The sequence below is a fragment of the Rana temporaria genome, chromosome 6 (genome assembly GCF_905171775.1).
Source record: "Rana temporaria chromosome 6, aRanTem1.1, whole genome shotgun sequence".
Classification (NCBI taxonomy): domain Eukaryota; kingdom Metazoa; phylum Chordata; class Amphibia; order Anura; family Ranidae; genus Rana; species Rana temporaria.
The window spans coordinates 188,142,593-188,160,177 of record NC_053494.1 but is presented as its reverse complement, the minus strand read 5'-3'; the positions used below and the strand labels follow the sequence as shown (position 1 = coordinate 188,160,177).

General features: G+C 44.4%; 1 protein-coding gene across 4 annotated transcripts in view; it reads left to right on the top strand.

The window, feature by feature from the left end:
- The window catches only part of LOC120944115 (protein mono-ADP-ribosyltransferase PARP14-like), a 59,883-nt gene that overhangs the window by 19,952 nt on the left and 22,346 nt on the right, over window positions 1-17,585 (top strand). For 3 of the 4 annotated variants that reach the window (XR_005750356.1, XM_040358006.1, XM_040358007.1), the window contains exons 6-8: window positions 447-567; window positions 5,339-5,401; window positions 7,571-7,747. Coding sequence is in view for 3 of the 4 variants with exons in the window: in XM_040358006.1 (XP_040213940.1) it covers window positions 447-567; window positions 5,339-5,401; window positions 7,571-7,747 (361 nt within the window). In the remaining variant the exon portion in view is untranslated. The remainder of the gene's footprint in view (window positions 1-446; window positions 568-5,338; window positions 5,402-7,570; window positions 7,748-17,585) is intronic. The other variant, XM_040358008.1, reaches the window with a different exon arrangement.

Sequence of the window (17,585 nt, the reverse complement as noted above, 5' to 3'; positions counted from 1 at the left end):
TGCTGCGGTTTTTTGCCTTCCTCTGGATCAACTGTGGGTATAGGATTGTGTATATGGGATTGTATGATAGTGTGTGTTTTTTTTTTTTTTTTTTATGGTTGAACTGGATGGCCTTGTGTCTGCAACTGGGCCAAATAGCTACTGTATGTCAAACTTTAGTTGACCGCACAACCCAACTTTTTTAAGCGATGCCCTATATCGTAGCATCACATTTCTTGATTGGTGAGAATCCAGCTTTTAGCCCTTTTAATGGCAATCAGAAGTTCTCCTTGCATCTCCGACATTTTAAAATATTTTGAGAAAGAGCTGTGTAAGTCAGATGCCAGTTTCCCCCCTTCTCATTGGTTGCAGTTAGTATGCGTGTGTTTGACTGAGCGATCTGAAAGCTGTGTATAATTTGTTTTTTTGGGGCTTCTTTGTGTAAACTATTCCCTTTGTCTGTTTAGCCCAACTACTTTCAATTCACTGTCCTTGGGAAAAAAATAGAGCTAATTAAAGGTGACATCACTGACCAAGCTGTGGATTGCATTGTGAACCTCGCAAACCAGACCCTGAATCAGAAATCTGGTAAATATTATATAATAATATTTTAAAGCTTGGGTCTAAAAGGCCACCAAAATAATGGTATGCCTCCCTCTAACAGGAATGTTAATCAACATACATGCATGTCTTCTTTATTAAAGAACCTGTAGTGACAAAAAATGTCTTTGCTGACTTCTTGAAAATCCTAGCTCTCTGGCAGTGTCTGACTTCAGCACTTTTTTTGGCACTGACTTACAAGAAGCATGTGCATTAGGTCCATGTGGAATTAGAACTCCAGATCTGCACACTTGTTGTGAGTCACTGACTCAAAAGTACTGAAGCTCATTGGTTCATCTTGACAGTCAAGGAACTGGGAATATCAGAAGGGGAGGTCAGGTATAACAGTAACAGCCTGCATACTTCATCACTATAGGTTTCCTTTAAACACAATGACACTGCCCTAAATTCCAAGTAGAAGTTAATAGAATTTTTTTTTTTTTTTTATCAGGTGCATGTAATGAGCGCTCTGCGAACAAACCACAAACCAGCTCCTCCCCGAACGCGTTGCGTCCCTGGGCAGGACTTTGTCAGCAGGAACGGAGTCATGTAGTCTACCCGCACTTGTATATACAGTCTCAGGGCGCCATGGCAACCAGAAGCTACCCTCATGCTCCCCTAGATAAGCAGCACAGCAAAATCTGTGGCTCTAAGTGCATGAATAAAGATGATGTTGCGCTGTCAACAGTAATGTGAAAAACAAAGCAATGAATACTGCAATCAGTATAAATATGTGAACAATTTATTTAATGAATATAAATGTGAATAAATTATCGCATGCTAATCAGTCACATGACAGGTGATGATACGTATCAGGATTGGGCGGCAGATAAACCGGAAGTGACGTAGGAGTATGAGCTTGCTGCTCGTGGATTATATGTGTAGCACTACCCCCGGAGGAGCTGCTGGTTTGATTGTTGGGTCTACGCTCTGTGATCAACCCCTTAAAGTGACTCAAAACCCTCCCTTGACACACCTGGTAATATGGGAGTTGTGGACCCCAGTAACTTGTGGGGAACACAATATCCTGTTACACTACAACCGGTTATGCAAATAAAAGAGGTTACCTTGAATGGAAGGGATGCTGCAGTATGAAAGATAGGCTGCACACAGATTTCAAGATAACCAAAGTAATGCTTTACTTAGGGTGGAAACAAAAAAAGGAACATGAATAACAGTGATAGACTAATTGCAGGTCTCTGCAGTAACAAAGAATAAGGCCTGAGTGTGAGCTAGACTAAAATGTCACACAGACCTGTGTAAGCACACGGCAAGAGGAACCCCTTCAACAAACGTACACATTGAAACGCCCTCTTGCCAAGCCTCACCAGCTCTGTCTCTCTACAATACTATACAATATAATAGGAACAATTACAGTATAACTAATCAGTATGGTGTGGCGTCCCAGGCCAAACTTCAATACAATTTTATACTAATAGTTCCTGCACTTGTGTGTTGAAATGCGTTGACGCGCAAAGAGCAATTTTTAATCCAAAAGGGTAATAGTAAATTGAAAGTTTCCTGAATAGTCAAACCCAAAGATGGATATCAGAAATCCGCACTACCGCAAGACAATCAGTACTCTCGGGCAAGTGCCCGTCTCACCCAACCGGTTCAGGCCTTGTCCTTCTGCGGCACTCCGTCCCCGATCGGCATGCACAGTCTTGTTAGACGGCAGTCTCCGGGTTCTTAGACAGGTCGCAGGAATACTGGGAACTCGTCCGATCACTCCAGCAGAGGCTCCGTCTCTTCTTCTCAAAACTGCTCCGCCCGGGCATATGTAGGCCTCAGCTGCGGCCTACTCCCTGTGGAGACACTCCTGGCAGTGTCCTCCTGGGTTGAAGAGGCGGTCCCGAGAGAGCGCGCCAAACATGTCCTCTCCCCTAGCAGGCGGCGCGAAAGGCAAAGCATCTTGGGGTGGTACAGCTGCTCCTGGGTAATGTAGTTTATTACAGGCCAGGGCAAATGGAGTCTATTCTTCTTCTGAACTCAATCCCCCAACATTCTCTGCGGTACCAGAACAAAATGTAAACAGGTGGCTCTAACCCAAGTAGGTCACAGGAGGGAGCTGAGATCCTTCACGATTAGCAATGGTAGTCTTTTATATCACATTGAAAAGAGTGATACCCTGCTACATATGCCTTGCTTCATTGCTTTAAATGTAAGTACAAATACACTTTTTAATAAAACACCATTTATAAATGGATATCATTATTGGAGCCCTTTTGTATACTACCACCACAGAGGAGACTAGGTGTAGCAGATGGTTGCTACTAGTTACAAACATCCACCATATCACCCTGCTGCCAGACCTTCATCTATCACCTCAGAGACAATGAACAGTCATTTGCATTGTTTTGTTTATTGGGGGATATAACTTGGATGGGGGAAGGGATATGGGATACCCATAGAACAAGATCCTTTGCCATCAGATTTAGAAATTGGAACAAAATAGGTTGAGCCTTGAAGAATTGATGCATCCAATCCCTAGGGCAGCATTCATCACAGAGCAATCCCTAAATTAGGAGGAGGCACAAGGATCCCCATGAAAGATATTATCCAATGCTGTTCTCTTACAGTAACACCTGAGCACTGAGGTGTCGCATACATTATAAGGAGATGCCAATCACCATTTATTTCACTGTTTGAATGTGCAAATAGAGCACCTTCACCTTCTTTCACACGAGGCAGACTCTGTTGCTACGGAGTCCACGAGCTCCCACCGGCTCAGCGTGAGATATCTCAGCTGAGCTGGCGGAAGACACGTCCCTCTCTGCTCACTGAACGGGGAGGGGCTTGTGCAGCGCCGCTGTCTCCTATGGAGAGATCTGATAAAAACGGACAGCATGTCCGTTTTCATCAGATCTTACCCGATCCGATCCGCCATGGATGGATGGGGACGTATCGCCATACATCTGATTTTGGAGGAACGGGTCGGATGTCAACGGACAGGTCTCCACTAACATCCGACGCTCCATAGGACTGCATGGAGCGGCCGTTCAGGTCCGCCGACAAAACTGACAGGCGGACCTGAACAGTCCGACCGTGTGAAAGGGGCCTATTTGCCCCTTTTGGCATCAGATTGTCATCACTGGGACTATTTATTTTTATATTTATTTTAAATATTTTGTATTATTCATTGCATCAGTCACTTTATTAGCATGCGATTTAATATATGGACATTTAGAAGCAATATTCATTTGTTCACGTATTTGTGTATTTATGCTAGTTGTGAGACATGTGCCACAGGTGTGCATTAATTCTGTAATTTAATCCAGTTTCACCAATGTTACATCCCTGGTTGCACTGAATGAGGAGAGCAAGTGTAAATTCCTGTAATGCTAAAGGTTCCATGTGTGTGTGTGTGTGTGACTGCACAGTTTGCAGTGTTTATTGTTGCAAGGTTTTGTTCCTTCGTTTGTGTCTCTGTAATCAGAATGAAGTTTCCTGCTTATTAATTTATATTAAAGGTACTTTCACACTGCTCTGTTGCAAAAACGGATATGCAGTTTTTTCCCCACATTTCCAGTATGTTTTGCACCTGTGAAAAAGACATGCGACTCAAACGCACCAAAAACGCAATCGCGGGTGTCTTTTTGATGTGTTTTCCATTTATTTTAATGGAAGGCGACACAACGGACCCTCAACTGACCAGAGTGAAGAGTTCCATAAGTTTTAATGGTCATGCGTTTTTTTTTTTTTCTTCCACTGATCAGTGTGAAAGCAGCATATGGCTGGGTGGTTACCTGATGGCCAGCATTGGGGGTCATTGGAATATTTTTCGGCAATCGCTCTTCTGTTATGATGGGTTGCAGCTCTTTGATTATCTTTCTTATCTCCTAGTGCTAGATTCTATGTCAGGGGTGCCCAACCAGTGGCCTGGGGGCCACATATGGCCTGTGGAGCCCTCTGATGTGGCCCGCGACCTCCTGTTTTGGGATAGCAGGTTCACAAGCCCAGATCGCAGGTTGCTGACCCACCATCCCAGAGTATCGGTGTTCTGAATGAAGCCAGCGGTAGATGAAGCAAGCGGCTGCAGAAGGAGCAGAACCACATAAGCGGATGCTTCCTGTATAGCGCCGGCTCCTGTCACAAGCGCGATACCAAATGCTATCTGTGCAACCTTGGGCCTATTTCATATGATTGGTTCAACCCACACAGACCCTCTATTCATCTCTATGGAGCGGCAGATGTAAACGGACTTGTGTCCATTTGCACCCACCTACCTCCAATCCACAAAAAAAAAAAAAAGGGGGGATCTGCCCCCTTCCATCTGGTTGGATTGGATGGGAGGGCCCACAGAGTAGAGTGGGCTGTGTCCGCTCTGCATATACAGATCGGACACGGATCTGTCTTCTATCCTCTCCACTTATTGTGGCCCGCGACCAGTTACAAAGTCGCTTATGTGGCCCTCGCTCTTCAACAGGTTGGGCACCCCTGTTCTACGTGCTTACTGGAAGTACATGGGTTTTGTTTTTTTGTTCTTTCATTGTTCAGATGGAAATAAGCAGGCAAATGGGAATGAGCAGACTATTTAGGAAATGAAATGTGGCTGATGGAACAAGGCACATGCACAAATGAAGGGGGCAGGTTCAGGACTGCATATTGACTGACTGATCTACTGTATAATGAAAGATGGTAAAAATTACAATTGAATTCAGTAAAATAATAACAGATCCCATTTAAAAATAAAAAATAATAAAAAGTTTTAAGGTAAATTGAAGTCCTTATTTTAAGGAGTTTTCCCATCTGTTTGCAGGTGTTTCTGGAGCAATACTGTCTGCTGCTGGGAAGACAGTTGAGGAAGAATGCAAACGCATTGGTAAGTTTATTGCTATATTCATGCTATTGTGGTCTACATTGTTCTCAGGCCTAAGGCCTCGTACACACGATAGGTTAACCAGAGGACAACGGTCTGATGGACCGTTTTCATCGGTCCAAACCGATCATGTGTGGGCCCCATAGGTTATTTAACCATAGGTTAAAAAAAAAGCCAACTTGCTTTAAATTTAACCTATGGATTCCTAACCAATGGGGAAAAAAACAATCGTTAGTAGGCACAACCATTGGTAAAAAATCCACGCATGCTCAGAATCAAGTCGACGCATGCTTGAAAGCATTGAACTTCGTTTTTTTCAGCATGTCGTTGTGTTTTACGTCACTGTGTTCTGACACGATCGTTTTTTTAACCAATGGTGTGTAGGCGCGACGGACCATCAGTCAGCTTCATCGGTTAACCTATGACAACGGTCCATCAGAACGTTGTCCTCTGGTTAACCTATCGTGTGTACAAGGCCTAAAAGGTTTTCAGAGGAGAACTCCATTAAGCTGATTGAAGAGGGGAGTTATTGCCGTAATTTGCAATTCTTGTTTGTAAAATATATTTTGAATAGTGCCACACTCGCCTACTGGCATACGCTCCTCCAGCACACAGAAGGTAAATCCTCCATGATACATGGCTCTATTTCCTGTGTTCAACAGCTGGGAGTGTATATTGCCCTGCACAAAAATATCTAAAGGCAAGAAGAAGCTTTTGTATGTCTCTTCAGCCAAAATACTCCATGTTCTAGCAATTTTGTGTGGACTTGTTATTAAAGCCCAACTCCTCCCAAAACTTGTCATTTTAGTGTTGAATAGAGAGGTTTAAGCCTTGTACACACATTTGGATTTCACTGCAATTACTTCTTTGCAAAACAGCTTAAGTTCTGTCAGATTGGATGGAGAGCGTCTGTGAACAGCAATTTTCAAGTCTTGCCACAGATTCTCAATTGGATTTAGGTCTGGACTTTGACTGGGCCATTCTAACACATGAATATGCTTTGATCTAAACCAGGGGTGTCAAACTGGCGGCCCTCCAGCTGTTGCAAAACTACAAGTCCCATGAGGCATTGCAAGGCTAACAGTTACAAGCATGACTCCTACAGGCAGAGGCATGATGGGACTTGTAGTTTCGGAACAGCTGGAGGGCCGCCAGTTTGACACCCCTGATCTAAACCATTCCATTGTAGCTCTGGCTGTATGTTTAGGGTTGTTGTCCTGCTGGAAGGTGAACCTCCACCCCAGTCTCAAATCTTTTCAAAGAAAACCTGTTAGTCTCCAAAATTGCCCTGTATTTGGCTCCATCCATCTTCCCATCAACTCTTACCAGCTTCCCTGTCCCCAATGGTGACCCTAGGGGGGGGGCAGAGGGGGACCTGACCCCCCAACATTATGCTGTGCCCCACCATGTGCCCACCCCCCAAAAAAAAATGTTTTTTTTTTTGTGTTTTGCCTGGGCCACCGCTGGAGTAACAGTCTCTCCTGAGAGGGAGAGCGTCCCCAGTCAGCTTTGCGGGGCATTCCTCCCCCCCCTCCCTCTGCTCGCTGACATGGCATAATGTGAGCACTCACACAACCACAGCCGCCTTATCTGCTCCTTCCCCTGCATCCTCATTGGCATGGAGAAGAGCAAGTTGCAGAAAGGACTCCATGAGCACTGGGGGGGGGGGGTGCCAAGCCTTCATCTCGGTTACTGAAAAAACACACTGATTTCTCCCGTCCTTGGGACAGGAGGACAGGAGAGCCGGCCTATAAATTGGTGACTGCAAGCTGAGCCGAGTGTCAGTCTGACACTCTTTTACAGCCCAGCGAGTCCAGCCACCCCCCCTCACTCTCCTCACATACGAGTAGGGAGGAATACAACTCCTCCTTCTCCTTCCAGTCCCACCCACACTATCCCAGCATGCTGTATCTGAAGAGAGGGGATGTGTGGGCAGGAAATATGAAAATCAGCAGCATTCCTGGCTGTGTGTGAATGATGCCTGAGATTCTAGCCTGGACCGTGGGTAAGTGTGTGCACTGCAGACTGCAGTACACTGTAATCACTGAACTGCATTATCTCCATCCCTTCTCTCCCCATCTGTCTTCCTCCCCCTCTTGTTCTTTCAAGACATTCACAATTTACTTTCAGTTAGGCAGGTAATAGCTACTTAATTTTCTTCTTCTCACCAAGGTGAACTTAAAGAGCATGACGCTGTCAAAACCAGCGGTGGAAACACTAAAGCTAAAAATATCATGCATATTATTGGACCTAAAACTGTATCTGCCTATGAAAAATCTGTGCACAGAATCCTGCAAACTTGTCATAATAATGTCTACAGAAGTGTTGCGGTTCCAGCCATGGGAACAGGTAAAGATATTCAGACTATTTATAAAAGAATGCAAAACAAATTGAAAGTGAATTTGAACTAATAAATGGAGAATACTGTTGATTCTGCCAGAAATGTCATGTCCTTGTCACTACCATACTAAAGAATATCTTCCTAGTTAACTTCTGTAAAATACCAATTGCCCTGCACCCAATGTAATGGAGATAAAGAGACCGGCATGCTTGTAATCCATATCGGGACAGCAGCCTAGGGTGACAACCATGGCTCCCTCCATTGATACTGTGGAGGATCGATGTGGCCATCCAGGGACACAAAGTGAGTTATTTTCAGTATTTAACAGTATATCTATTGCTGGCGGGTGGCTCCTGCTGTACGTTGTGGTGCTCATGCGCACTGCACACACCCCTTGGGGCACACAGCAACGTGCTCTGCTCTTTATATGGTCACAATCTTTTCTGAGCCTGGCCTGGCTCTGTAATGTCAGCCAACAGGGGGCTTTAGCATACATATTATTTGACCTACCACTGTATCTGCTTTAGACCCCTTTCACACTGAGCCACCCATAGCGTCGACGGTAAAACTCCGCTATTTTTACCGCCGACGCTATGGGCGGATTTGCGGCGCATTTTGGGCGGTAGCGAGGCGGTTTTACCCCCGCTAGTGGCCGAGAAAGGGTTAAAACTGCCCAAAAATGCGCTGCCAAAGCAGCGTATTGCGGGTGTTATAGCCACGCTGTCCCATTGATTTCAATGGGCAGCAGCAGTGGAGGAGCGGTAGACATACCGCTCCAAAGATGTGGCTGGCAGGACTTTTTTTACCGTCCTGCTAGCGCAACTCTCCAGTGTGAAAGCCCTCGGGCTTTCACACTGAAGACAATGGAGCAGCTGTTTGAGGGTAAATTGCAGGCGCTATTTTTAACGCTATAGTGCCTACAATACACTCTCAGTGTGAAAGGGGTCTTAGCCTGCTGCCGGTTGATAACAGGTCACAGGAGTGCAGAACTAGCTGCACTCCTGTGATCCAAAGCCAAAAAAGCTCTCCTTTTTAAGACCCCTTTCACACTGAGCAACCCATAGCGTCGGCGGTAAAACGCTGCTATTTTTACCACCGACGTTATGGGCGGATTTGCGGCGCATTTCGGCTGCTAGCAGGGCATTTTTAACCCCTGCTAGCGGCCGAGAAAGGGTTAAAACTGCAGCAGCGCATTTCGGGCAGTATAGCCGCGCTGTCCCATTGATTTCAATGGGCAGTAGTGGTGGAGGAGCAGTAAACGCGTCTCCTTCATCGCTCCAAAGATGCGGCTAGCAGGACTTTTTTTAATAGCGCACCTCAGGGTTTCACACTGGAGACAATGGAGCAGCTTTTTAAAGCATATTAAGCAGCTTTTTAAGACATATTGCAGGCACTATTTTTAACGCTATAGCGCCTGCAATAGGCCCTTAGGTGTACGTTTAATAAACCGTGATAAGCGGAGATCATGATGATCACGGCTGATCACTGCTTATCACAGAGCATTGCCGGTTTAATAAACTGTGATAAGGAGCAGAGAACACATTCTTCACTTCACATCACAGCACATGGATGTTTTGTCACAAACGGCCAGTTTAATAAACCGTGATCTGAAGATTTCACAGCTCTTCACCTGAAATATCTCCCTTCCAGATTCACCAGCTCAGAGGTGGGGAATCTGGGAGAGAAGCTGGTGTGATAAGAGGAAGAAGGCTTATTTCTTCCTAATTTCAACACCAGTGGGTTAAAAATGAATATTAACAACAATATACGTGTGTGTGTGTGTGTGTATGTATATATATGTATGTGTATATATATATATATATATATATATATATATATATATATATATATATATATATATATATATATATATATATATATATATACACATACAGATATATATAATACACATACAGCATCTATATAACACGTGTGTGTGTGTGTGTGTATATGTGTGTGTATATATATATATATATATATATATATACACACACACACACACACACACACACACACACACACACACACACACACACACACACACACATATATATGTATTTATCGGCGTATACGCGCACTTTTTTTCCCTTAAAATCAGGGCAAAATTGTGGGTGCGCGATATACGCCGATACTTGCTTCCCGCACTGTGTTTGAACTTTGCCGCCGATCCCTGCTTCCTGCGCTGTGTTTGAACGCTGCCGCAGACATATACCGAGCGCAGTATACTCGGGTACAGTCGGCCAGGCTCCCTTCTAGGTTATGCAAGAGGAGCAGAGTGTACTGCGCTCGGTATATGGCGGCGGCGTTCAAACACAGGGATCGGCTCAGAGACAGCGCAGGAGCAGCGGGGAGGACACCACGAAGGTCGCAGACGGACGCCAGACCGGACAAGGCCGCCGATGGACGCCAGGCAAGACACCAAAACTGTAAGTAATAAAAAATAAATAAAATTCAGGAATTTCACGTCCAGAGTAGGGGTGAGCGCTATACGCGGGTGCGCACAATAGGCTGATAAATACGGTATGTATATATATATATATATATATATATATATATATATATATATATATATATATATATATATATATATATATATATATATATATATATATATATATATATCACATGTCTGAAAACATTAATTACATGTTCTTTTAAACGTTAGTTTCACTGTTTGAATTCGGCTGCACCATAATCTCACAATATCTCACGAGATTACAGGCAGTCCACCCAGTTTTACACAGATCTCGGCTGTTTTCAGAGAAAAAAATTCACCTCTGTTCACCATCTGAGAACTGAAGTTCTCAGTTTATTAAACCGGCTGCAGAGGAGATAATTCTCCTCATGAGAACTGCCGTGAACTGCTGTGAACTGAACGGAGAAAAAACTTCACAGTTTATTAAACGGACACCTTAGTGTGAAAGGGGTCTAAATCCTTCCCACCGATTTGACCATTTATTTATGAGACTTTAAAACTCCTTTACTCACCTAAGTCCTTAGTCATGTGTCCCTCACTGTTACTACTTTGGGTGGTGAAGGCTGGTGATCCAGAACTGCAGTCTTTCCCTGGACCACCTGGTCTATTCTGTCATCATGGTACAAAAATCTTTGGGACATGAAATGACTTCACCTCTGGACAGCCAAAAGGAATTGTCCATGTCACACAGGTAGGGACATGGACAGAAAAACCCTTCCACTCTGCAATGAGGCTGAGAAAGGGCTCAGAATCCAGCATGTGACCACAGATTTATATATGCTATAAAATAATTATTGCCCTACTTCTCTTGTGGGTCACAGGAGTACCTTTTACTGTGACCCAGAGTATACGTGGGCTAAGAACTGATGGGGCAGAGCCACGTCAGGCTTGGTAAGGATCCTGACCATATTGTCAGGATTCACCTGGCTGCCTGAATGATGGGTGGCTGTTGTGCCCACCCCCTCCCTAGCCTTGTGTTCCAGTGAGCTCTGCAGAAGGAGAGCGGTGAACAGTCACTGCTCTCCACTTGGAGTAGACCAGGAGCTGAGAGATTTGCAGTCATGTGATCACTCCGTTATCAGTCTTGCATACCTCCCAACTTTTTAAGATGGGAATGAGGGACACCTATCAGCAAAAGTATACAGGCATAGGACACACCCCCTTGTCACGCCCCCTTAAAGGAGAATTGTACAAAAAACAAGATTGGTTAAATGCACAAGTGCTTTTTTTACCATTACTATTCCTTTATATTGGCATTTGGAATTTACAAATGCAGCAATTTTGAAATCAGATGAAAGGTTTAGTGTTGGAAAACACTTTTTGATAGATAAAAAGTGCATTTTATATAGTAGTGATTAGGCCAAAATGAGGGACATTGCTCAAAATCAGGGACAGTTGGGAGCTCTGGTCTTGGAGATAGAATGAGGGCTGCAGTATCATACTTTTTTTTTTTTTTTTTTAAAGGGGTTTTTAGATTCATATTTTAAAAGGTGTTATGTTTAAAAAAATCCCATTCTTCTTTTTTTTTATTTTTATTTCCATTCATCCCAACTTTCTGCATTGTGAATGTGATATGTCATTGGTGCTTTTTGCTTTTTATTTTGGCCATTTTATATACTGTAGCACAAAAGGGCTTCTACTGTAATATCACAGCCACATTGTCAGCAGTTTCAGCCACACAATGGTTTTTAGTAGCCATATCTTTCATGCTTTTTCACACCTGTTTTGTGTCCCCTAAAGTTGCTCTGATTATCGTTGGCTCCATCGAGTGGCCAAAATACAATATTTTCTTGAAATACCTTAATCAAAAAAATACAACATGGCCACTAGATGGAGCTCATTAACATAGAAAATTATTATGTTGCACACATTATGACCATTATTTGTCACGCCTATGCAAACACTTGAGATTTTCACTCACTGAAAATTTTATAAATGGGCACTAATGTAAATGAATATCCAATTTTATAGAAGAAGATTTTCACCGCTCCAGGTGAGCCCTATAGACAATCAGGGACGGTCGGATTACCAAGGTGCTGGCAATGCACGTAGCAATAGGAGGAAGGAGATGGACAGCCGCACTCCGAAATAACTTTTCAAAAAAGTTGTCTTTCATTTTCAAGCAGGAACATGCATAATCACCACAACCATAAACCAGGACAGCCGACTAGTTTCGCACTCTTGTTAGTGCTTTTATAGTTGCCACAAGAACAAAGGGTGTAGAGATATTGTCATGTTACATGATATTATTTTTATTATGTACTGTCTCTTTAATCCCTATCTAGTTTGACTCTTGTGGCATTCCTTAGTTTGCATGCTGCTCAGTCTCCTCCCCCTCTTTTCTGTATCAGTCATTTCAATGCTGTACTTCATGTGACCTGTATGTTTCTTCTACCTGCATGTAAGAATCGTTCTTTTACCTGTTGTAACTTGCATTCTACGGATCATACGACGAATAAACATCGCCAGATCTTCTTTCATGTGAGTTGTGACTGAGTAAGCTATCTGGAAAGGTGATTTGGGATGGATAATCTCTTCAGGGCAATGAGCTCCATGTGCTACTGAAAAATACATTCATAGCCTTTGCAGCCGATTCAGAATAGTAAAAGAACGTATCCAGCAGCCTGCACAGAGATAACTGCGTCACAGAACAGATCATAGTGAAGTGTAACTGTGTGTATTGCATGAGAATTCTGCATACAACCCCAGCACAGCTTGTTACAGCTCCTCACAGTATACAGACACTCTTCACTGCTACAGTCAAGCCTGTGTACTGCAGGCCATCATGAGTGGAAAGGGCTCAGTGTGTGATGAAACACCACAGCATGCTTCACACAGAGAAAGCCAGGATGAGGACCCAGAGTTCACTGCATTGACCAAACGCTCTGTGAAACCCACTTGGAAGGTTAAAGAGAACTATGAATCCATGAGAACTGAACTAGCAACCAGTTTGAAGCAGATTTGGGATAAAATCCTCACCCACATTGATGTGATTTCATGTCCCAGCCATGAGGTACTGCAACTAGAGGGCGCCATAAAGCATCTCTCTGCCTCATACGAACTGTACCAGACTACAAGCAAGAAATATAAAACTATTCTGCAAAGCATCAACACTGAGGAGTCCTTAGAGCAACTTAACAATGCCCAGCTTCTTAATGAGGAAAGAGAAAGCTTTATCCAGCGAACTAAAGCAAAGGCAGAAGCAAAATTAATGCTGCCACGGGACACTGTATCTCACAAATCTGTATCCACCAGACGTTCTAAAGGTTCCTCTAGATACCGAAGTTCAAGGCACTCAACGCTTAGTGAACAGCTAATAAATGCCCGCGCCGAAGCAGAGGCTATCAAGGTACGGGCCGCATATGCAAAAAAGAGAGCAGAAATGGAAACCGAGGCAGCGCATCAAAAGGCAGTAATGGAAACCGAGGCAGCGCATCAAAAGGCAGCAATAGAAGCTCAAACGGCACGTCAAAGGGCAGCAATTGAAGCTTTAAAGGAACAGAGCAACTACGAGGCAGCTGCAGCAAAACTAAAGGTTTTGGAACAAGCTATCGGTGCAGATGAAGATGCTAGCGAAAGGGTCAGCGTCAAGGCAGATGTAGAAGATCCTTTTGAACGCACTAAGAACTATGTTCTAAACCACAGCAGTGAACACTCAATTACCTCCACGTTTCACGGCAACGCAAGGACTTCACCACATCATCAGGTAAAAGCTGTTCCAGCCACTTCCTACATGCAAACCCACCCCAGTGCAGCTCCCGACTGTCATGCTGATCCCGCATATGTCACAAAACGGCACACTAATCCGCAAGCAAGTCGCCAGCCTCCTGCTAACAGTACTGTTCCAGACCTTCACCCAACAATTCAGCTGAATGCCCTTGCTGCACCATATCTTCCCACGTCTCTTTGCAACGATACCATAAACAATGCTATCCACAACAATCAACCAGCAACCTCCTATGTAAAGTCAGAGGCAACAGAGGTAGTAAAGTACTTACTTCGACATGAGCTCGCCAAGTCAGGCCTAGTAAACTTCGACGACCATCCTGAAAATTATAGAAGCTGGAAAGCCGCTTTCAAAACTACATTAGGCGGTATCGGTTTTACTGCCGATCGTGAGCTGGATCTGCTGATCGGGTTGCTTGGCCCACAGTCAACAGAACGTGTCAAGAGCCTCAGGTCAGTTTACATCGACAATCCAACTGCAGGTCTCACCGCAGCATGGGAGCGTCTAGAACAGACTTACGGTAGTCCTGAAGCCATAGAGAATGCATTGCTCAAACGATTGGAAAATTTCCCAAGGATATCTGGTAAGGACAATATAGAGTTCCAGAGACTCAGCGACCTTCTTCTCGAAGTCCAGCTTGCCAAAACTGACCCTAAGCTACCTGGCCTCAGTTACCTGGACACTGCTCGAGGAGTTAACCCTATCGTTTGCAAGCTTCCGCATGGCCTACAAGAAAAGTGGATCCAAGTTGGGTCATCATACAAACGGGAAAACAAGGTTTCCTTTCCCCCGTTCTCCTACTTCTGCAATTTCGTCAGGAACATTGCTGACACCAAGAACGATCCTAGTTTTGCATTCAGCGAGTTCAATACTCCCTCACCTAAAGGTGACTAGCTACAGGAACCGCAGAGGTCCCGTGTCCGTTAGGAAGACAGACATTATTCCCACTCCCGCCCCAAACAAGAGCGGCAAGATCGAAAACCCAAACCGATTATGTCCCATCCACAAGAAGCCTCATCCCCTCAAAAAATGTATCGGTTTCAGAAAGAAGCCCCTACAAGAACGAAAGGAACTCCTAAAGACTTTTGGGGTATGTTATAGATGCTGTGCTTCCACCGATCACTTTGCCAAGGAATGTAAAACTCCTATCAAGTGCATAGAGTGCGGTTCCGAGGACCATGTGCAAGCACTCCATCCCCTTGAGTCCAATCCTTCACAACATGCAGACCTTCCTCCTGGGCAGAACCACAGCGGGAAGAGTACAGATCACGTACCTAATTCCACCATGGTATTTTCTTTGTGCACTGAAGTCTGTGGGGAAGACCACTGTGACAAATCTTGCGCTAAAATATGCCTAGTGAATATTCATCACAAGGATCAGCCAGAAAAGACTTTAAGGGTGTATGCTATCTTAGACGATCAAAGCAATCGATCGCTTGCACGATCCGAACTGTTCGATCTATTTTGCACAAAAGGAGAGGTTCACCCTTACACCTTAGGCACTTGTAGTGGAACTACAGAGGTTTTTGGAAGAAGGGCTCATGGATTTATTGTGTCCTCCCTAGAAAATAACCTACAATTACCCTTACCTACACTTGTAGAGTGTAACCAGATACCAGCCAACAAAGAAGAAATACCTACACCAGAAGTTGCCTTCTACCACCCTCATCTAAGGTCAATAGCCAGTGAAATCCCACCACTTGACAAAGATGCTAAAATCCTTCTTCTGCTGGGAAGAGATATTCTAAGGATCCACAAGGTACACAGGCAGGTCAGCGGACCCCCAGAGGCCCCATTCGCCCAGTACCTGGACTTAGGCTGGGTCATCATAGGCAACGTCTGTATAGGCAAAATGAAAAGGCCTACTAACATTTCTTCATTCAAGACAAATGTATTGCCAAATGGTCGTAATACTCACTTTGAGCCATGCCCACATCACTACTGGGTAAAGGAGAAGGTAACTAGCTGCAAGTTGCAACATGGCAACACAAACCTTTCCCGCACCTACGATGACAGCTTTGGTTCTACAGTTTTCAATGTAAGCAGTGAAGACGACAAGTTGGCTCCTTCGGCAGAAGACAAAGAATTCCTTAAAGTAATGGACAATGAGTTCTTTCAGGAAGATTCCAATAGCTGGGTAGCACCCCTACCCTTTCGCCTCCCGAGAGAGAAGCTACCAAACAATCTACATCAAGCAGTCAAAAGATTCTCCTCCTTAAAGCGTACCTTAAGCAGGAAGCCAGAGATGGAAAGACATTTTGTGGACTTCATACAGAATATCTTTGACAGGGGTCATGCCGAACCCGCACCCCCATTGGAAGAAGGAGAAGAATGCTGGTACCTCCCTTCCTTCGGTGTGTATCACCCACGAAAGCCAGACCAAATCAGAGTTGTCTTTGACTCCAGTGCCCAACATGAAGGCTTCTCACTTAACGACATGCTCCTCACAGGGCCCAACTTGAACAACAACCTCATTGGAGTCCTAATTCGCTTTCGTCAAGAACCTGTAGCGGTGATGGCCGACATTCAACAAATGTTCCACTGCTTCATCGTCAAGGAAGATAACAGGAATTACCTCAGGTTTCTATGGCACAAGGACAACGACATCAACAAAGAGGTAATTGATTACCGAATGAGGGTGCATGTCTTTGGGAACAGCCCTTCCCCAGCTGTAGCAATCTATGGACTAAAAAAGACAGCTCAGCTTGGAGAAGCTGAGTATGGATCCGATGCTCGTCAATTTGTTGAAAGGAACTTTTACGTAGATGACGGGCTCAAATCCTTTCCTACTGCTAAAGAAGCAATTAATCTTCTTACCAGAACAAAGGAGATGCTAGCTGTAGCAAACTTGAGACTTCACAAAATTATATCTAACAGCCAAGAGCTAATGAATGCATTTCACCCTGAGGACTATGCCGCCAGTGTGAAAGACCTTGACCTTGGGTCAGACACACCCCCTATACAGAGAAGTCTAGGTCTGCTGTGGAACATCAAAGTAGACACATTCACCTTCCAGGTGTCAACCTGTGACAAACCCTTCACCAAGAGAGGAGTCTTGTCCGTAGTGAACAGCATCTACGACCCACTGGGATTTATAGCCCCAGTCACCATCCAAGGTAAGATGTTATTAAGACAGCTTACTACTGATAACCTAGATTGGGACACTCCGTTACCTATTGAGAAACAACAAAGATGGGAGAAATGGAGAGGTTCTCTGAAGACATTAGAACAGCTCCAAATTCCACGTTGCTATGCCCCAGTCTCCATCTCAGCCGCTGTCCAGAGGGAAATCCATATTTTCTCTGATGCATCAGTTGAAGCTATAGCTGCAGTGGCCTATTTGAAGACCTCAGGAGTTAATGGAGACATACACTGCAACTTTGTTCTAGGCAAGACAAAGCTAACACCAAAACCCGCACATACCATACCCAGACTTGAACTGTGTGCAGCTGTGCTAGCAGTGGAAATAGCTGAAGTCATAATGAGTGACTTAGGCAGGAGTACCGGCTATACCCGCTATGGCGGGGAGAATATCACTATCACTATTGACTGTGCTACTGTTGAAGTCCCACGATTACAAACGATAGACTGCAGGACTCAAGCCATCTGTTTTTTGGACGTCATGTTTCATTGTTCATTTACT